General features: G+C 34.8%; 1 protein-coding gene across 4 annotated transcripts in view; it reads right to left on the bottom strand.

The window, feature by feature from the left end:
• Positions 1–1,789: 1,789 nt before the first annotated feature.
• CLINT1 (clathrin interactor 1) overlaps positions 1,790–22,620 on the bottom strand; it is a 57,173-nt gene continuing 36,342 nt past the window's right edge. Inside the window, exons 6-12 of one of the 4 annotated variants that reach the window (XM_040988270.1) lie at positions 22,056–22,233; positions 19,481–19,727; positions 17,995–18,067; positions 10,274–10,345; positions 6,347–6,633; positions 4,457–4,607; positions 1,790–3,124 (exon numbers count right to left, since the gene is read on the bottom strand). In XM_040988270.1, coding sequence (XP_040844204.1) covers positions 2,778–3,124; positions 4,457–4,607; positions 6,347–6,633; positions 10,274–10,345; positions 17,995–18,067; positions 19,481–19,727; positions 22,056–22,233 — 1,355 coding nt within the window. In that variant the 3' untranslated portion in view covers positions 1,790–2,777. Of the gene's footprint in view, positions 3,125–4,456; positions 4,662–6,346; positions 6,634–10,273; positions 10,349–17,994; positions 18,068–19,480; positions 19,728–22,055; positions 22,234–22,620 lie in introns of all 4 variants that reach the window. The other 3 variants (XM_040988183.1, XM_040988098.1, XM_040988022.1) reach the window with 3 other exon arrangements.

Raw genomic sequence — 22,620 nt, 5'->3', positions numbered from 1 at the left:
TTACAGGCCCCAAATTATGACTAAACTACTACCACCCTCTTAGCATTCTAAATAACTCAGGCAATTGAAACAGAACTCCAAAGTGCTGTATAAGAACTCTGTGTGCAGTTATGGTTCTTGAAGATATCACAGAGACAAACAAAATCTAGAGGAAAACCAAAATGAATCTGGAGTGGCTAGCTATGTATAAACACTGCAGGTGGAGAAGTCTGGTTGACCCCCACAGCATTAGGCAATATGACAACTGGATACAAACAGAACTTTGGGTAAGAAGGAAAGTGGTACAGGATTAAAAGAGAGCCCCACAGGCAATGGGCTCACAATGGCCCAATTGGCTAATCCTGCACCTGCCAGTATGAGCACCCCATTTGGGTGCTCATTTGCACCCTGCCTGAACCAGTTCCACTTCTGTGGCTTGGGAAAACAATCAAGGATGACCCAAAGTCATGGGTCCCTGCACCCATGCGGGACACCACAAACAAGGTACAGGCTTGGGCAGCAAGTGGATGGAAGATGTCTCTCCTTCTCTCTGTAAATCTGCCTTCCAATGAAAATAAATCTTAAAAAAAAAAAAAGCCATTCTCTTGTCAATTCCAAGAAGTAGGGGAAATTCATGTCTGTTTTAAAGCATCACTTAGTAATCGTTTTTTTGAAATTTGATAGATGGCCCCTTTCCCCATAAGGATATTTTTCTTTTTCATGGGCTCTAATACAAAAAATATTTTGAAGATATTAATTACTAAGATTCTAAATACTAAATGTGTGTTGATTAAAAAGGAGATAAGGGATACTCTTAAGTATCCTGAGAGAGATCAAATACAGGGAGGCACTGCTGAGGAAAGTGCTTGCCAGAAAAATCTTACCATAAAAAATTTTAACCACCATATATCCAGATAAAAAATATGTTCTTCCTCTAAGAAACACATAGTTCTCAATTTAAAGAAAAGCATTATTTAACATTATGGGTTGTAAATGTAAGTGGAGCTATTCTACTGTGCTGCCACCAGAGGTTGGCTTGATTGGTCTGAAGTAACAACACTTGAAAGCTCCTATTCTTTGAAACTAATTTAAACACACTGAATTGTTGAAAGATTAAAAACCGCAGTCAGCTAATTACACTCTCTCTCATCTCTTATTCAGCAAATGAATCACTTTTCATTACCACTTAGCTGAAGTACATGAATTTCTGCCTAATTAGAAATGTTGTAGATGGAGCATTAGCAAGAATAGAGCAGGTCAGGATATCTGTGCCGCTTCATTTTTAATTCCTAACAGTGGAGTCTGATAGAAAAGAACAGAGAAGTCATTAAGTAATTTTAAATTATTTATAAAAATTACTTTGCCCAAATTATAATTATTTTTCCCCCAAACAGTCTCAAATGTCTAATAAGAAGAAAAAGCAGTTCAACATTGATTTTAATGAACATTTTAATATTGTGTATAACAGAACATTATGAATACAATGGAAACAAAGGTTTATCAATTTAATAAAAAATTTCAACATAAAGTGGAGAGGTAATAATTTGATAACTATATTATAATATTTAGTTTAAAAAATATTCCCAGCTTGAGGGTGAAACAATTAATCTTGCATTCCAAACTCTAGAATCATGATTTTCATGTGAGTTCAATGCAGAATTACAGCAGGAAAACAAAAACATTTTAATTAATTTCCTTTATCTGTCATTAAATCAATAAAATCTTTGACTGCTACAGGTCTCCCTTTAATAATATATATTTAACGCCTCTCTATTGGAGCCATATTGCTAATGGCATATTACACACACTCAAAACCCAAACAAAACAAGTACTGTATAAAATCTAAACGTGAACATTTTGGATTCTAACATTGATATTTAACTTAAGGTTTTAATGAATTTTTACCTGTTCAACTTTTTTTGAAAAGACATCGAAAAAAAATAAATATTTTTTTCTTTTGACTTTTCCTGACTTAAATGATGGCTACAGGGATAAACACGGAAGGAAGCCTTGCCAAGTTAATCACTGCAAACTGTAAATAATGACTGCAAAGAAACAAATAAAATACTGTTTGTTTAATTTTAAAGGAAACCATAGAGCAGTCCTGAAAAAAATATTTTTCCTAGTTCTCCAAAGGATAATTATAGCAGAAGACATGGGAAAAGTCCCATAGCTATTACCAATTGCTTAAAGTTTTGTACAATAAAAATTTGGATAATAGCAGTGTTGCTGGAACATTAGCAAAAGTATATACATTCCAGTTACCTTTGATTTAGCCATAATCACATATGTATGCTTTTTTTGGACAAAAATATATATTTTTATAAAAAAACCGATCATCCAACATTTTTAATGATTTCATATATGGACTCAAGAGTGGTAGTAAAAGGAACAGACCCAATTATGACAAGGCGATTCAAGGACAGCAAAATCAAGTTCCTCAGGAAAACGAAAGTATAAAATTAGAGATTCTAACATTTACTCAGCCCTATTTCAATACTCCCACACAAATTATGATGTTAAATGGACTCTTTAATTTATAAAGGCCTTCAGTGTTCTTACCACTCTACTAGTGGTCCATCCTCACTGGGAAAAAGGACTGTCTCAACTGAAGAGCTCTTGCCTGGCCTTCTAAAATTGTAGATACTTCACTTGTATAAAATAGCTTTTTTGGTTCATTACATAGGTTTATTTAATTAACTGATAAAAGAATGTAGAGTTGATTAGCACTGTCCATCCCAGCATCACCTATCTGCACAGCTAAAAATTCTTCATTTATTCTGCTTCTTTACAATCTCTTATTTGCTAAAGTTGGCGAAATTTGCAAAGGCATCTTGCTTAGGTTGCACAGTTCCAGAAGCCATGGCTATGTTGGGCATGCCCATTCCCATCGTGCCTGTCAAGCCCATCCCAGGAGTTGACATTCCTAAGTTCATGTTCATGCCCATCATGCCCTGGTTCATCATCGGAGTATTTCCCAGAGGGGCCATGCCCATGGTGCTAGTCATCACACTGGGCATGCTCATAGGCATGGGTCCCCCCATCAAAGGATTAGTTTGGGGCCGGACAGGAAGCATGTTTGATGGAGAACTGAGGTTCACAGCTCCAAAACTTTGAGTCATCACATTCATAGGCTGTTGCATATCTACCAGAAGAAAAGAGATGGAAGAATTTTAATACACTGAATTCTTACAGAGCATCTAAAATAAACAAATAAAAATACAAAATACACTTTTCCTGGCCATCAGTACTTCTAGCCCCCAAATAGTGATTAAAAAAGACAATGGATTTAAACCAGTTGCTCTCAGAAGATTTAGTGGTTGTTGGCTTAGTTTCTCAAATATGTACCAAGAATTAAGAATGAGCATGGGAAAAATATGAACCAATTAAAAAAAACTGCTATAAATCTACTGAATTCTAAACAGCAGTTGTCAAGAGGTACTGTGTATCACTACAGATTCATTCTACTTTTATATTATATGAAAAAATTAAAAGTACATAGATTTATATAAAATCACAAAGTTACTTTTACAATAAAAAGCTAGCAACAACGTAAGTAACCCAAAAAGAGGAATTCTATTATTGGTTAGATGAATACTTTAAAGATTCAAAAGTCATTTCTCCCGATATTCACCAAGGAAAAATGATCATAAATTAACACAGAATGAGAACACAAAGAAACATAATACAGATTGATTCCAACTACTAAAAATATCCTTGTAAAAGCTAGAAAGATGGGGGCACAGTGCGATAGCCTAGCAGCTAAAGTCTTCGCTAGTATGTGCTGGGATCCCATATGGGTGCTGCTTCTAACCCCAGCTGCTCCACGTCCTTTCCAGCTCCTTGTCTGTGGCCTGGGAAAGCAGTCAAAGAGGCCCAAAGTCTTGGGACTCTGAGCCCTTGTGGGAGACCCAGAAGAAGCTCCTGGTATCAGATTGGCTCATCTCTGGCCATTGCAGCCACTGGGGAGTGAGCCAACAGATGCAAGATCTTTCTTTCGCTCCTTCTGTCTGTAAATCTCACCTTCCAATTAAAAACAAAAACCCAAAAACCATTAGAGAGATTATGTCAGCTAGAGAGATGCACCAGCAGCTGGCCGAAAAAATGATCATCTTTAAAAAAAGAAAAAAAAAATTGGAAAGCTGTATTAATGACGATTATCATTAGACAGTGTCATTTAGACAATCTTCATTTCTGCATTAAAAAAATTTAAATAGCAAATATATTTCAGTATACAGTGCACCCAAATTCAATGCAACGCAGTAAGTATTATCATGTCAAGAACAAAACACAAAGCAAGTTAATATGCTAGCAGGGACATCAAGCGATTATTATGTGAAAAACTGTTATATGGGAGTGCATGGAATTTAGTTCCTAAATTTGTTATATATTTTTACTTCACAGCTTAAAGTAGTCCCAGCATCAAGACAAAAGGTAAAAAGTACACAGAGAAGTGAGACGTCCTGAAATAACTTACTCTGTTGCTGAATCATTGTATTCAGCGATGGCTGCTGGGGTTTGGAAGGCTGCATACCAGGTAGCAAGTTGTCCAGGCTGATGTTTACACTGGGGTCAGACCAAGTTGAGGGCAGGGTTTTGCTGACTGATTTCTGGACCATATCTGTATTCTGATTATAGAGAGGATTAGTCTTCTGCAGCACTGTGCTAACATTTTGCAAAGGCTGGAAAACAGAAAAATGCTCTAAAAATTAAGCATCTGTTTCCCAGACAATATCAGATAGTAATCACTAATCTATTTCAGAAACTATAGGAAATTGAAAATGTTCTATGCTAATGTCATCAATACCCTAATCATTAGCTTCCTAAGGAGAGCCCTCTCAAGTTCCAATCAGATTTGGGGTAGAAAGAATCCACAGTATGTCTACACTAGCAATTACTCTTCTATAACCCAAAGTCTAGAATTTACCATCCTTCCCAAGTGTTCAGGGCAATGCCCAACTTTAGATAAGAATAGTTTTAAGGAACTATGTGAATGGCAATTTCTACAAAGAGAATTTTAAAATATAAATTATATTTAGCATAGCCTGAGTGTCATTTCCCTACTGTATTCATAGTTTTCATAGTTCCACTACCTAACATGAGTGGAATTTGATGCATTTACTGACCAATTTACGATAAACCAGAAATTCAGGAGAAAGAAACAAAACTATTTTGTAGCTACTAAGGACAATTGTTGAGAGGGACAAAAAAAAAAAAAAAAAAAAAAAAAAGGAGAGGAATAACAGGAAGAATAATTCTTAAAATATACCAGTACAAAGAATCACAACATAGTTGTAATTGTCACCGAAGACAGACTGGCTTCATGCAAGTATCATATGCTACATCTAATTCATGTTATACACAACAGTCAGCTTGTTGCTTCTTTCTTTTTTCCCCTTCATCCTAACACCCAAAAGAGGAAACTTCACACATTAAAATGAGTAATTACCATCATAAACAAATATCTACAAGCACTTTAGTCAAGCACCCAAGTTCCTGGTACAACTCAGGCATATATTTGCTCACACTAAACTTGCAGGGATTCTAAGTTCATATTAGGTAAGTTGAATTTAACTATAAAAAGTACATTAGGGTATTGTAATGTTATACGTCCTTTATAAAAATGAAAGCTGGAAAAACAAACGTTTTATACAGCAGGCTCAGAAAAGGAAAATACCCTTTGAAACACTGAGTTTTTATATTAGCACGGATTATTTACAACAAATTAGGGATGTGATTTTAAGGATATGAATGAATGGAAATTTCTCTGAGTGGAAAAAAAAGATGGAAAACAGTATCTTTTTCTCCCCCCACCAAAAAAAACAAGTTTCAAAATCTACTGAATACTAATTTGTTCTAAATAGTCTTGCAGTATGTCCCTTCCTTATGCAAATAATTTTGCTCATTTTTACAGAGATTTACAAGATGTGTCAGAAGATCTAACCCTATAGAACTCAAATGTGCACATTAGAGAAAAGCAAATCAGACACGTGTGTACATAACAGTAAAAGAGCACTTCAAATAGTTCATGGGATATGCAATTTAAAACAAAGGTTTTTAAAATTCAAGTTTGTGAGTATACATGGCCTTGTGCTGCACACCAACATTTGGTCAACAATGGCCCCATACACTACCACCTACTGGCATCACAGCTCTCTGACTTGGTCTAAGAACATTCGATGATGTCTACGCAATAATGGAACACCTTACGCTGCATGTCTCAGAACACATGTATCTCTGTTAAATTACACAGGACTGAATACATATAGATATATACAGAATAAGCTCACTTTTATTTTATACTAGCCTATTATGAGAGCATCTCAAAGATTGTGGATCATAATTTCTAAGGAAAGTAAAAACTTACCTGTGATCTTGACATGGGCAAACCAAGTCCTACAGTATTAGTACTCATCATAGAGAAATTCATACTCTGGGAAGATGTCATGGTCGCCTGGGATGAGCCCATTAGATCAAACAGATCTGAAGAGTTTGAGGCAGCTGCTGGAGGGCCTAAAGATGGTTGTGACCCACTAACAAGTTCTACTGCTGATTGTGTGGTACTGCCAAAGAGCTCGCCACCGGAAGCCACAGGACCTGACGGGGCTTGGCTGAAGGCACTCCAATCACCAAAGTCTCCATTCCCACTTGTTGCTGTTACCAAGACAAAAACAAACAAAAAGAAAACACAAACAAACAAACAAAAACTTGTAAAGGTAAGAAACTTTCTGAAACACACAGGAGACATGCTAACAATCTGTGAATGGAAACAAATTAGAACTGATCTGAGTCTACATCTACAGGTATCATCTCCATATGGACATTATTTTTTCTCATGGATATTACACGAATGTTAACAAGGTAACAAAGGGAAAAAGCTCTATATACACACTGAAACTTTGCAGGTCTATAGGTAACTTGTAAAAGTCATCATAAAAATTTTCCAACGTGATAGCATAGTGGCTAAAGTTCTTGCCTTGAACGTGTCAGGATCCCATATGGGAGCTGGTTCTAATCCCGGCAGCCCCGCTTCCCATCCAGCTCCCTGCTTGTGGTCTGGGAAAGCAGTTGAGGACGGTCCAAAGCCTTGGGACCCTGCACCTTCATGAGAGACTGGAAGAGGTTCTGGGTTCTTGGCTTCAGATTAGCTCAGCTCTAGCTGTTATACTCACTTGAGGAGTGAATCAACCAACAGTAGATCTTTCTCTCTGTCTCTCCTCTTCTCTGTATATCTGCCTTTCCAATAAAAATAAATAAACCTTAAAAAAATTTTTTTTCCTTCAACCAAATACACTTCCAGTTAAACAAATATGTTCTAGCCTGGGACCCAGAAACACAAGGAAGAAACTCTTGATTTGTTTAAATTTCTTTTGGGTACTTCAGAAATTCTTATGAGGAAACATTTGGTAAAATTAGGGAACTCAATTCAATTTGCAAAATTCACTTGAAGAGTTTATGGAGAAATAAAAAAAAGTTATGCTATTTCATGTAATTTATTTTAAAAAGAAACAAGCACATGGACTACTCTAGTAAAATGAAAGGCTTTTTAAAGGAGTTCTCACTCATTTAGCAGAAATGTTTCCATTTATAATACAAAGTTTATCACCATGATATACTCTTCAGTACATGGTTTGCTTTAAGTATTCCTCTATTTACTTAAATAAAAACAGGAGAAGTGAAACTCATGGTAAGATTTAAAAAGCTAAGCAGAAACAAACAATTCTGTCATGACACTTCAAAATACATTTCCAACATATTCAATATCAAGACAGACAGATTGGGATCAGCACTGTGGGCAGTGGACACAGTCAAGGCCTACAACACTGGCACCCCTTACGGGCACTGGTATCAGACCTGGCTACTCCATGGCTAATGCTTGCTAGTGTGCCTGGAAAAGCAGAACACGGTCCTTGCACTTGGACCCTTGCACCTGGGAAACCTGGAAGCCCTGGCTCCTGGCTTCTAACTGACACATCCCTGGCTACTGCGGTCACCTGGAGAATAATGTAAGTAATTCCATGGAAGGCTGATCTCGCTGTCTCTCCTCTCCGTAATTCATTCAAATAAGGAAAAACAAAAATCTTGATAGAAAACTTTGGACATTGGTGAAGAGCACGGTGTTGTGCTTGACTAGCTGTGTGACCCAATGAATTACTTAACCTCTTTGTATTTAACCTGTACAGTGTAAATAGTGATGGTTAAGCAATTCAAAATACAGTATCATTCAAAGTTCTTATAACTCTGGATGAACTGTCAAAGTCCAACTATAATCAATGCATTGCACTCTCTTTTCTGTACGAATGCCATAAAGTGGAAGTCAAACTCCTGTAAATTAAACATACATAATTTTACCAATTTGGCACACAGTAATTTTAAAGACATACAAAAAAAACTTTAAACTAGGCTATGTATGCATATAACTAAATAAGCCTTTCCTTAAGAAAGGGAAAAATGGAAAAATATGAATAAATGGAAGTTGAAAAGCAAAAGGTGAAGAAAAAACCACAGAACTGTCACCCAAAAGCAAATAATATGTATTTTCCAAGTTAATTAACACCATCTCTTTGCACTCCAAGTTCATTTACAACTTGAAAATACATTTTGTCTAGCCTAAAAGGTACCCAACCACTGTAATACTGTCTCATTATGCAAAATATCAAGAGATCACTTGAAGTTTAAAAAAATTACATTTGCCCATTACCATACTACAATGTAATCATACTCAAAAAGAAAATAATTCACATAGAAGTCCCAAGCCCTACCAACAAATTAATATAAGAATTTGACTAACATTTATTATTTCACAGTATTACTAAAACATGTCTTTGATCTTCTTTATAAAAGAAACTGCACTGAGTTCCAGTTATTTCTATACATTAAGCAATTTAAACCAATCTAAGTTAAGGCTGCAGGATAAAGGTAATCTTTATCCTGATTTTCTATTTCATTTATCTATAAAACAATATAAATGGAAGCTGGAGCAAAATGTGTTGCCCCATCCAAAAACTCTGTATCTGAGATGATTAATCAAGGGAAGAAAAGATTTCTAGAGGGGGATATACTGTTCAGGAATGATTAATCATTGTTGCAACAGTTTCAGCCCCCTGCGTAATGGTGATCACATTATATTAATCACATGCATACAGATGAAGAAATGTATCACTTAGGCAATATTAATATATTCAAAATACTTGCATAGTAGGCAACTTTTAGATACATAAAAACTTTGGGAATTACATAGAAAGTTTGTAAAATTAGTAGGCAACATTTCACTTCAGTTTGTCTAAAGTAAGATACCAACCCTGAAAAGGCAAAATTGCACTACCAAAATGAAGCAGCTAATTACTAAACAATTCTGGTTTCTGGAAAATCACTGGAGTTTATAAAACTGTCAAAATAATTTCAAATGATATTAAAAGCTATGCATTTATCCTAACTTCTCATAAACCTACTCCAGCCATTATTAAATACAAATTGTAATCAGTTTAATATTATATTAGAGCTAACAGATTATTTTATCTGTAATGGAGTTGTATTCTATCAGTGAAACTGTATTGTTATTGCCTTATTCACTTTAAGATTTTTATAGCCGATTTTTAAAATATCTTTCAAACTGCAGACCGGCCAGATTTTATGAAACACTAAAACTATCAACCTTCCCAAAGAATGAATTTATAGACATTATTTTGTCCTCTAAAGAAGCAACAATCTGATTTCCAGTTTTATAAAACTAGAATCAAAGTTAAACAGATACCACAGTAAATGAAATAAGAACTATGTCAGAAAATACTAAAAGACAAGCTATCTTAATGCTGATAATTTAAGCCTAAATTATGCTTGATTTCAACTGCTAATTTTTGGATATGTCAAAATGAAGTTGACTTACTTTCATATACTTTTTAAGGTACCTAAAGGAATCAATGTGTTAAGACAGTCTGTCTGCCCAATCCCAATTAAATTTCATCTACAAAAATGAAATAACGAATGCTAAAGGAAAACAATATTCCTGCTGCCAAAATCAAATTACTGAAACTTACTCATGAATCCCCCTAGAACAGTTACAAATATGAGCAATGTTCCTTAGATTTATCTGAGTAGCCTGCAATCAAATTAATTCACTTGGTACATTTAAGACCCATAACATGCACTGTGAATAATTTCTTAGAAATTATGATTTATAAATACTACAAGGAGAATAAGAACATAATAATGAAATCTGAGATGATGGGAATTTTTTTGTTTTGATAATTTTTCCACCCCTCACTGATTTCTGGCCAATTAAATCACATCCTACCTTGGGAAGAGAAACTGCTTGATGCAGCTGCTGAGCCGAAGTCGGCAAATCCTCCAAACAAATCGGCAGATCCTCCTAGGAGTTAAAGAAAAGGAAGATGTCAGACTGTGAGAACTAGAGAACACCTCTAAGTAATTTCAGGAAGCCACACTCAAGCCCACACCTAAAATACTCAATGTTAGAGGCCTCAGATCGCGCTTGTACATTTTTTATCTGGGTTTCGGTGTCAAATACGTTCCCTTTATAAGCTACCACAGACTTTTACAAATATCAGTCCTATATCTAGCAGATGTTTGAGATTGTGGTTATAGTTAATCACTCACTAATATTTCACAAACATAACATGCATATACAGCATACCCAGCTATTATGCTTTGTGCATAACAATATTCATCAGGTTTAAAAATCTGAGTAAAACACTGCTGGGGAGTAGATCATTCACACTGACAAGTAAATAAAGTACGTATTACTTGATTGGACCCTGGATTTTTGAGGGGGAAAAAAAGTGCTATACTCAAAGGATATAAATGAGATAGTGGGGGAAATCTGAATATGGTTTGTGTATTAAGAAAAAAAGTGTTTTAATTTCCCAAGAATAAAAGGAGAATGCTCTTGTGAGATTCATGCTGAGCTATTTTAGATGCCAATGTCATGTCTGAAATTTCCTTTCAAATGGCACAGAATAAATAGTGCACAATAAACAAATAACAAGTAACTAAACATATTTAAATGAGCAAATTTTCTGTATTTCTGAAATTTTTAACAAACAAAAATGATAGCTCAATTGGCTAATCCTCCCCTTGCAAGTGTCAGGATCCCATATGGGTACCAGTTTGTGTCCTGGCTGCTTGCAGCTTGCCTGTTGCCTGGGAAAGCAGTCAAGGACGGCCCAAAGCCTTGGGACCCTGCGCCTGCGTGGGAGAACCAGGAGAAGCTCCTGGCATCTGGTTTTAGATTAGCTCAGCTATTGCTGCCACAGCCACTTGGGGAGTGAACCAATGGATGAAAGATCTTTCTGTCTCTTCTCTCTGTGAATCTGTCTTTCCAATAAAAATAAGTAAGCCTTTTGGTATATGCTTGCAATGAAGGAATCTCAACTGAACTTGAACTGTGGTTACGCAGTGGGGTGGGGGAGCCCACCATGGGGGAAGGGTTATGGGAGGAGTGGGAGGAATCCCAGTATCTATGGAACTGTGTCACATAATACAATGTTATTAATTTAAAAAAAATTTTGCTTTGTAGAGAAAAAAAATAAGCCTTTAAAAAAATTAAATTATGAAAATAAAAAATAAGAAGGGGAACCCTTTAAATTAGTTGTATAAACATAAGCCGAGGATAAGACATTTAGCTAGTGGATGAAGGTGCTTATGGCACACTTCACAGTACCTGGGTTTCCTGAGTCTGGTTCCTGACTCCAACTGCCTGTAAATTCAGACCCTTAAAAGTGGCAGTGATGACTCAAGTTACTGAGTTCCAGCTACCCATGCTTGAGATATAAATTAACTTCCCGCTACCAGCTGAATTAGGTCACTGCAATATTTTAGTGAACCAGAGGATGGGAGCATGCTGTCCATCTGTCCCTTTCAAATAAATAAGCAAAAGTTCTAAAGTAGGTTTAAATATATAAGAAAGAAGAAAAAAATACAATGCAATGATTTCAGCATCTTTTTTCCCTCTTATTATTTACTCCATGTAAGAGATTTTGATTTTAATGTATGGAAAATAACAGCTTTTGCTACTCCTGACCTGCTGTTTTCCAAGTCTTCAAATCAGCCTCCATGCACACACCATATTCTCATACATATTTTGATCTGTAAACACTACATGGGTAAGAATATTATTTACAATTTGGAAAGATGACATTATGTCAAATTTTGATATTCCACTTTCTCAAATTCAATTATCAACAGAATAGCCAAATATCTGAAACTTTAAGGAGTTGTGTTTATTTCTGTCCTTAAAGATTTCTGTCCTTCTAGAATTTCAACCTTAGCAGTCTGGAGAAGCAGTGCAATTACTGTGCTTTTAGTGTTATGTGAACATTATACAGGTTACATCACAGCTGCTTAGCCTGCAGTGCTTAGAAACTAGCCAGGTGGGACTGGAACATCTGGGCTGCACTCAAACACCACCAGGGACAGCTTCCAACATCTGGTGCCATTTCTGAATTGTCTTATCGCTGCAAGACATTCTGCCCCATCTGGTACATTCAACTGGGTTAATTAAAGTAGAACTATCTCTCGTCTTAATAAATGGCCAGCAGTAATAAAAGGAGCAAATCAGTTTCTGATACCATGTATTTGGTATTCTTTTTGGTATTTGCACACTTACTGTAGTCAACTATCCAGCAAGCATAACTAATTTTTCTTTTCACCATTTTTCATATGCATCCTTGTACACATATCCTTACTCATCACTGACCTAATGCCTAATCAAGTCAAGGTTCTCCAATCAATGCTTCAGATTATATTAATGCTTCATTAAAGGATAGTACCATAGTGACATGGTCTTCTCTCTCTTAAAGGTACACACACATGACAAAATGTGATCAAGAGCACAAAAGATCAATGAGCTCTACACTATAAAAACCAGCAGAAAAACATGTTGCAAACAATGGATGCTTAATATTTGTATATTTGTTTTTTATGATGTTCCTTCTTGTTAAAAGTATTCATCAAAATACACTGCTAAGTAACAGAATGACAGTAAATCAATTACCTTAACACTAAGAGATTTGAAGTTTCCCTTCAACCAAGAAGAGAATGAGAATAAATCTAAATATGAATATTATGCCAAACAGGTTAGGGATTTTTCAAAACCTACATAGTTTAGCTACAAAAAAATTCATGTTGAAAATAAAGGGACTGGATATTATAAACCACAACTTCAAACTAGGGAAAAAATTTATTTTTGCTACTCTACCTCCTACAACCTGAATTGAAATTATACGGTGTTCATAACTTATTCCTAGCAAACACCATTCTCCCTTAACACAGGGAGTTTAATATGACTACTTTGAGAACTGCAAGAGTAAGGAGCAGAATGAGACACAGCTATTTTACAAATACTAGCCACCTTTCTATGAAGCAGATTTGAATATTTCTCTCAACTTTTCAAATGCAACACATTATGCCTTGACAGTTTAATATGATCTCCAACTCTGAAAGCTGTCTCAGAAATTAAAAATCTCCTTCATTGTTTAGGAAAAGTTTCTCTCTTCTAAAATGGACTACCCATAATCACATAAATGTTACTCATGCCAATGCTTGAAATCCAGCAGGAATTTCCTACATTAAGCATTTTCCCAGATAAGCGCATCTAAGGGAATGTAAATAAAACAGACTACCAAAAATTGCTGCATGTGGAAGACTGCTAATTTTCACAAGAGCCATCCTTTAAGATTCCCTCATGAGAGCTGTCATTTAAATGAACCATTTCCATCTGCCTTTTCAGGGCAGCAAGGAGGTTATTTACAGTCACCAGCTGGGAACATGTATTTTCCGAGGAAACACTGTGAAGAGAAATATAGCTGAAGCAGATAGTATGTAAATAAAAACAGAATTTCCTTCAACAAAAAACTTAACCTAGATGGCACTAAGAATACTTTTACATGAGTTCTAACATGAAATCACAAAATGTGAAAAATGTAAACACATGATGAAATAATTAATTCCAAAGGAAGTTTTAAGAGATCAGTAAGGATGAATATCCCCTACAGGAAAAAAACCCCAAAGGGCATGAATAGACAAGTCACAATTGCTATGTACAAATATCAAGCATTCAACTTCAATGATCAAACAAATGCAAAATAAAATATTCTTTACATTGACAGCATTTTCTCCTTATGAAACTGGAGTATTCTGAAGCATGTATTTTGAGCTACTCTGCTTATAACAGAAAATGTTGAACTTCCCTTCTCCACCCCACAAAAAACAAGAAAACAAAACAAAAATGTCCAGAAAAGAAGGGATGATTAAAGTATGGAATGGCCACACATGGTAAGATTATTTTTAAAATGGTAAGGAGGTGGTGGGTGAAAAGCAGTTTATACATGAAAAAAATTTCCTCATGAAGAGCCAGAAAAATAGAAGAACCTGAAAAACATTTACCGTGTAATAAACGTACTGGCTGAACAGACAACATGTCTTAACAATATCCACCAAAATTAACTATATGTGTCTAAATTAGGGTAACTTATTTTATATAGAATTTCTAAAATAAACATGCACTACTTTTACTAGTGTCTGAAAAGAGGAGTAAGTGGGAAAATTTTTATGTGTAGTTAACTTGGCTTAAAGCTAAAGATAACCTCCAATGAAATTCTACTTTGAATGTTGAGTATTGATGATATAACGGGGTGATTCATATTCAGATAAAAAAAAAAACCTTAACAACTATTGAGTATAAAGCCACAGATTAAAGTTTAAGACTACTGAAATATTTGGATTTGATTTAACCTTGAGTCCATTTCAATGTTTAACTTTGCAGCTTAAAAAAAAAAATCAAAATATACCGAATGTCTCATCAGGTCTTCCCATCTGCACCGATTACGGTGTATTTACTCTTTAACTTTACTTTTGGACTAAAAATAATTTTTGTCATGTTAAGCAAAACCCAAATTTCTAATAACAAGGAACAAGAAAGACAACTTAGACTTTCTGTTTTTAGGAAGAGGTGAAATAGACTAAGAAGAAACGAGGGACTGCTTTTAGCATTTTAATTTCCTTATTTTCTAAACACACTGTTCATTTCTTAAAATATTACAGAGAAATAAACTACGAAAAAGCTTACTAACCACCATTCAAAACTTTGAAAGTGTTTTAAAATGGGACATTTATCAAGATAGTTTCAAACAAATCTTGGTGAATGGTTAGGTATCACACATATTTTTAAACTTGGTAGATAATCTATGATGATTTTACTATACATCTTTCTGAAGATAACAATAAGGAAATCTCTCACATACACATAAAGGAAAATTGGAGTATTTTCTCAGAGGAGTTATCTTTGATGACTGGTACAGATGCCATATCTGCTTAGCTTTACAGTTCATGCTCATATTACTCACATGATGGCACAATTATAAATATGGGCACATCTGGTAAATGACACCCAAATGGCATACCAAATAGCAATGTTAATATGGTAAACTCTTATACCTTTTCATTTATAAGTCCTAAAGGTTTAGCATGCATTTTTTTTTTCTCTGCTGAATTCAATCTAAAATATATTATGAAGATGTTGAAGTACAGAATAGGAGATAACTAAATTTATGTATACTGATTGGAAGGCAACATGCACACAACTGGGAAAATACATTGCTTCAAACAGGAGTTAACTTTAAATCTTATGGTAAAAAATCTTTCAGATTTCAATCAATTACTGCACTCACATTAATTGTTACTTACATTTAATTAGTCTATCTACTGTCTGCAATGGAAAAGAAAAAATCACTCAAAAGTTTCTTACCAAGCTAAGAAAGCATGATGGTATTTAATAATTCTCTCTGTTCAAACCATGAAGGAAAAAAGTTACATCCACTCATCTGACCTTCCTAGTTAATTCTTCTCTGATTACTCCATTAAAACTTCCCAGAGATGCATGAAAAGGGTCCTTTAATATTTTATGCTAGGAAGTCCAAAACAGTTGATACTTTGTGACACTACATCTGTATTATACCATGACATGCTAACCACCAATTAATATTACAGCCCAGATCTTAAAAACATACAAAAAGACAGCACATAAATTGTTAAACAATAAATGCAGTTGTTTGTAACCCTGGGCATAATAGTGTGACAGTTTAAAGAGTAATTTTAAAAATTTACATCCATAGTTACAGAAAAAAAAGAGAAAGGAAGCAAAAAATCTTACAAACTATCTCAAATCAGATGTCCTGTAAGTCTATTCCCAGTGCAAGAATTATGTGAGAGCAGGAATAACAAGATAATATAGGAGATTGTATATTACATATATTATATATATTAATTACATGCTCTAACTATCACTAATGAAAACTAATTTCCATCAAAAACTTAAACACTAACGTAAAGTTTTGAAACTATTCAGCTTTGAAAAATCATAACATACAACTGGAAATAACAGATTCACTTTGCATGTTAGTTACAACCCAATTCTGCTGTCTACATTTAACATGAAATATACTTACTATAGGCTTGGAAAGACTGTCTTTCAAAACTGAAGTTGTAGGGCTGGTATGGTGGCATGGTATGCATATCCTCGGTATGAGGTGCCAGCATACCATATGGATGCCAGTTCTAATCCCAGATGTTCCACTTGCAAGCCAGCTCCCTGTCAATAGTCTGGTAAAGTGGTGGAGGACGGCCCAAAGGCTTGGGTCCCTGAACCCATGTGGGAGACTTGAAAGAAAGCTAACGGTTCCCAGCTTTTGACCAGCTCTGCTCTGGCCTCCTGAGAGCAAATGGTTGAGGCCATTTGGGCAATGAACTAGCAGATAGAGTATGTGTCTCTCTTTTTCACCACTTTTGACTTCAATGCAAAAATAAATCTTAAAAATCAAACAAGAACAACAAAAATCAAACAACCAAAAAGTCCAAACAACTGACATTTTGTTGAGCTATGTTAATTTTAGACATATCAGTTTAATAAAACACTGTAATCAAATGCAGCCCTAAACTATACTTTTCATAAAATTATGAATTACTCAAAATCTAGAACACTGGAAATCAAATGTAGGAAATCATCAAAATCAACTATGAGAAGATACTGGTTAGCTGGTTTTGCTGCAGCACTGAGACAATGTTTGCAGATCCTGACACGCTTTGTTTCATTCAAAGCCTTTCTTCCAAAGCACTCCCTGTGTTTACAGCCAGGCGGCTATCTGTGACTATGACTGATGGTTACTTTCTCCACTTGACCTTTCCACCACGCAAGAACTCTGTTTTACAAACACCAAGCCCACTGTCTGGTTTAACAAATATTTGTTGAGTAAGTGAATGAAAAGTTAAGCAAACTCTAAGAGCGTGTTCTTGTTGACAGCTAGAATTAAGATTGTATCAAAGAGTAAAGTACGAACAGCACAGCCTGCTTATAAAGAATGCAAAGGTGGCAATCCTAGCATACTTTTTTGTTTCTCTAAGTTAAAAAAATTCAAAATGGGAATTAAGAAAGTCTCTAAAAAGCTTTAATTACGAAAAATGTTAAAAATATGCATCCTAAATATCATTAATTATGAGATAGGAGTCAGATATATATATCAGATATATAAAGCAATTAAAATTACAAATGATTCAATACTCTTAATATACCGCTTTTAATTCACTACCCAACACAAATAGGTTTTTGCCAGCTCTGAGGGTCAGAAAACAGACTGTGTTTCCAAAGGTCTAACTTTGAAAGGTAGAATAATAGGAAGAAAGATAAAAACAAAACAGCAAACTGGCAATTTGAGAGAGATTAGGCATTAGTTCCTAAAGAAACTGAGATTATTGAATTGTCAAATATGAAAAGCAGCCATCTCCTTTATTTTAGGATATTAAATAATCCCTACCAAATAATGGTCTGGGATCACTAACTTAACATCGAAATAAGTCCAAGGAAAGTAAATTTTATTTTTCACTTCATTTTTATTTGGTATTTTTTTTTCCAACAAGTATTTATTAATTCCTTTAATTGGTATTTTAAAAAATTGACTCTGAAATCTCAGCCATAAGAATGAAAATGTCACAGTGTAGGTTTACCTGCTGTTGACGGACTGGGCCCATCAAACAGATCGACAAGGTCACCAGATGACTTGCTGCTAGGCACTGATGTCTGAAAATAAACATATAGTAAGCTTACAAAAGTAAATTCCTACTTTTTCTAAAATCAGCTCTATTTTTTTTTCTCTCCGAGAGGCAGAGAGAGGATGAAGAGACAGGGAGCTTCCATCCAATGGTCCACTTGCCATGTGCTCACAACCGTTGAACTGGAGTAGGGAGCCAGGAACCCAATGCAGAAGCCTACAAGGTTGGTAGGTATCCAATTAGTTGAACTATCAGTTTCTGCCTTACAGGATCTACACAAACAGGAAACTGAAAAAAGGAGATAGAACTAGAGATAGAAACCAATTGCTTAAGTGGAATATGGGTGTCCTAACTGATGTCTTAACCAGTAAGTGAAACATCTGCTCTAAGTTCTAGCTACCTTTCCCAATTTATACACAAATACCGGTTTAAAAAAATTCTTTAGACTCGAAACATCATATTCATAAGTATATATATTATGTCACTAGAAATCTAAATATCAAATCCTTTTAATATTTATGTCTTGGTTTACTGTTAAAAATTATAGTTTGGATGATTTTCCTTATGTGGCCACTATGTATTTAGCTATTAAATATTATGGCTATTTATCAAAGCATATACAGCTGTCCATAAGCTAAATATCCAGAGGAATGGGAATCTACAACTACAAAGAAAGAGACACTTGTTGTCATTATAATTAAAGCTGAGTTATAATCAAAACCAAAAAGATAACTTGAATAAAATCTTGCAAAAGGTTCTCCACACTAAATAGGCCTAATTTCATCTTTAAAGACACCAAATATGTATGTACCAAACAAATTAGAAAAAATGTTTTCCTTAGCTTTTGGCTACTGCAAACAGAGATGGGTGGATAAGTGACAACAGCAATCTTATCTTCCAGGCAAATCTCCCTGATTGGCAAATGTCTGTCTAAATGACTGACTTGTGGCCAAATGCTTGGAAGGTGGATTTCATTTCTAGGGAGTAAGTAAAACCAATGAAGGCAGGAAGCAGTGCTTCTGAAACTGACCTGGGATGACTTCCCTTAAAGGCTCCATCAACATGTTAACAGAGACTATTTCCTTAACAAACAGTAGTCCCTCATTTGTCATTTTACAAAACTATCAAGTATTTTCTTGCTTAGTTAATTTAGTTGTTTTTAGTGGCATCTTGGAGGGAAAACAGTGTTCTGCCTTTTCAAAAAATGAACAATTTTTCCAAAATGACCCAAGAAGTGTCATCATTACTTTCACAAAAAGCACATAGGCAATCACGTAGGAAGTGGACAGATTTCTTACTATTAATGATTCAGTAATACTTGCCAATGTATAATTAATATGATTATCAGAAATGTCCAAGACTACTAATACAAGAATTGTAAGAATAGATTATAAGAATAAAACCATGGGTAATGTGCGAATTCCTGCCAGAAAACGCCCACCTTCACTGAAGCCTGAGGTGTGTGGGTGGAAGCATTCTGCTCTGGACTGGCTTTGTCCCCGGTGTAATGTGCTGCTGCTCCGAGATCAATGGTTTTGGAAGGATTTGCAGTGCGCTTGTGTCTGGTGGTGGTGGTCTCTGTAGCCTGCGTGATGTGGATATGCTTTGTCGTCACCGTCTCCTCTTCATCTTTGAATTCACTTTTGGGAGATCTCCCTCTTCGGGCTTTCTTTTCCTCATCGCTATCGCTATAAGATATTAAAAATAAAGCACAGTAAGAAGACTTGGGATTATTTTAAAATTCTACACTGACTTTGATGGGGATCAACAGAATGTTACTTAAGCTGGCTGAATAACAATATGTGTATACTGGGGAGGGGCAATAGAAACATACAGAATTCCCTAGATGAGTCTAAAACACTGCTACAAAAAAACTACTTATATGAATGCATACAAAGAAAAATGGAAAAAGAAAAATGGAAACCTTCAGTTTTTGCTCACTACAGATTTAAAGCTTAAAAATAAAATAGCATTATTATATCAGAATTAACTGCTAAAACCTTGGTATTAAAATAGCTGTAGTCTCAACTGCTCCTTAGGTGCAATAAAAACACATCTTTAAGAAAGCAAAAAGAAAAGAATCTAAAAGTAAAACAACTATGACTTTAAAATGCTACAAATGAACATGTCAGCCATAATTTGCTCTTCACTAACAAGGAACTGTTTATCTTTTTTTTTCTGAGATATATGGGTGAAGAGTAGGAAAAAAACTTGAAATTTGTTCCATTACCTATATTGCTAATATTAGAGTAGGTGGCTTCATTTATAAATATTATGGAATAAAATGCTTCAAAGTTCCTTTAGGCTAAGATATTCTACTGATGCAATTTAATTCAGACTAAACCAACTTCTACTTAAATATACATCAAATTGGTGCATGCATAAACTAAGGATAACAAAGAATGGCATTCTATACAGAACAAAAGATTTATATATAAACATCAATTTGGGAACATCAGTGTGGAAAAAACTGTCTAAAATGTCTAACGTAGGCACTGTCTTCCAGAGTTGAGTATTCGTAACTACCATGTACATATGCCTACAATATAAAAGAGCCAGGTTAGACATGGAATTGCAAAATACACATATTTAAAATCTAAAAATAAGTTCTTCCTCTTCAAAGAGTACATTCCAGAAATTTAAAAAAAAAAAATCGTGCAAAAGAGGCATTCCAAGGATTTAATATGGAAACATAAATAAATAATACCAACATTTCAGACCTTCTTCAAAATTAGATTAGATTTTATTTGTACTTTTTTCTTTAAAAAAACAAAACAAGAAAGAAAGTTCTCATTAGTGCTGGGAGCCAGAAATTCAATTTTGGTCTTGTATATGGATCAGAGCACCTCTATTCCTTGAAGACCCTAAATGCAAGGCTCGCATGAACAGGAAGTTATATTAGAAGCTGAGGCCAGGTATCAAACTCAGATCTATGTGGATGTAGGTGGCAAGATCCAACTCTATGTGCCTTTTTAATGAATTTTAAGTCCTCCGTATGTTGTCCTTTAAATTGGAAAAAAAAAATTAGTTTATAGCTGTATTGGCACTTATTAACAAAAAGTGAACGTTGTAAAGTTCCAAGTACTGTTGTATATAAAACAAATGCTCAATCAGCAGAAATGTTATGAAACTCTATGTTCATACTTGAAAACTTTTGGACTGAAAATTCATTTGGATTGATTTTAGAAACATAAAGTATTTTAGAAAAAGTTGAATTTTAGATTTGCTTAAACTTAATGTATAAACTTCATTATCCTTAAACAATATTTAGATTGCTAAATCATCTGCTATGTAAATAAAGAGTTATCTCCAAAACTTTTTAATGGGAAAATAATTTCCAACCAAAGATTAAGAGAACTGTATAAAAATATATGACATATGGTCAACTTAGAAACAAAGTAACAGAGACAACCTGAAGGCATGTCAATAGTAATTACAACAATTTCTGACTTCATATCCTGAAAGCAACTGCACAGTGCTTGCTCTGGTAATCCCTCTATTAAAACTGGTAAGATAAAAAAAACAAACAAACAAAACTAGAAAGATACACAGATTAGTATGGATCCTAGACAAGAGTGTCTGCAATTTCATGAAATGTTCTATATTTTTGCAAAGACACTGTTATGACAGTGAACTGTTTCATATGGTATTGCTATGATGGTTATTAGGAATATATCAGGGCCTAACTGTAGAACAAATGAACATTAATGTAATCTATACTCCTCAGTTATTAATAGTATAACAACAAATTATCCTTTCAATTGTTAACAAATATGCTATACCAATACAAGAGTTTAGTAAGAACAAACTGTGGTGGTGAGAGGTAGCAAATGACAACTCTGTATATTATGAATGTTTTTTCTGTAAACTTAGGACTGCTCCTGTAGAAAATAAAGCCCATTAGGTAAAATACTTGAACTTTAAACAATGACAATGTTGAAAACAAAAGAAAAACACAATATTGCAGATGCATAAACTTACCACTCTGAGAGACCCAGGATATAAAGTGTTAATACCTGCATCTCTCTGGAGAGTCTTCTCTATCTTTCCTCCGGAACTTGCTGATGGTGTCATCAATTGTGCTTCCAATTTTATCACTCAGTTCACCTAGTTTATCACTGAATGGAAAAGCACTCTTGTTTTTATCCCACTCCTCATCCCATTTGGATTTGGGCTCAGGATCATATCTTTCACCTACATAAAGCATAAAAAAGGAAGCAATTCTAAGGATATTAAAATCAAAAGATGTCTATAGGAAGCTGAAGCTTTTCCTCATAATACAACTGTTTTCAGAAGAAAATAGAAAGCTCTAATACGATTACACAAGGCACAACATGTAATGCCAGTGATTAAGTGGCAGAAACGAAGATTCTCAAAACTTTTGTTTATGAAAACTTATACTACCTTCGTTAATGCGCAGCACAGCACTTTTTTTTTTTTTACAAAGCCCCTACAACAGACAGAAAAAGCAGTGGAAAACACAAAAACCAACACAAACTACAATGTGTGTTTTATTCCTGTCTGTTAACAGCTTTTTAACTTGGGGGAAAGTATGAGACAGCAACAGTGGAAAAACACAAA

The sequence above is a fragment of the Ochotona curzoniae genome, unplaced genomic scaffold, assembly GCF_017591425.1.
Source record: "Ochotona curzoniae isolate NIBS_2020 unplaced genomic scaffold, NIBS_Ocur_1.0 contig_1, whole genome shotgun sequence".
Taxonomy (NCBI): Eukaryota; Metazoa; Chordata; class Mammalia; order Lagomorpha; family Ochotonidae; genus Ochotona; species Ochotona curzoniae.
Note: the sequence above shows the minus strand (reverse complement) of the source record. Positions and strands in the feature narration are given on the sequence as shown.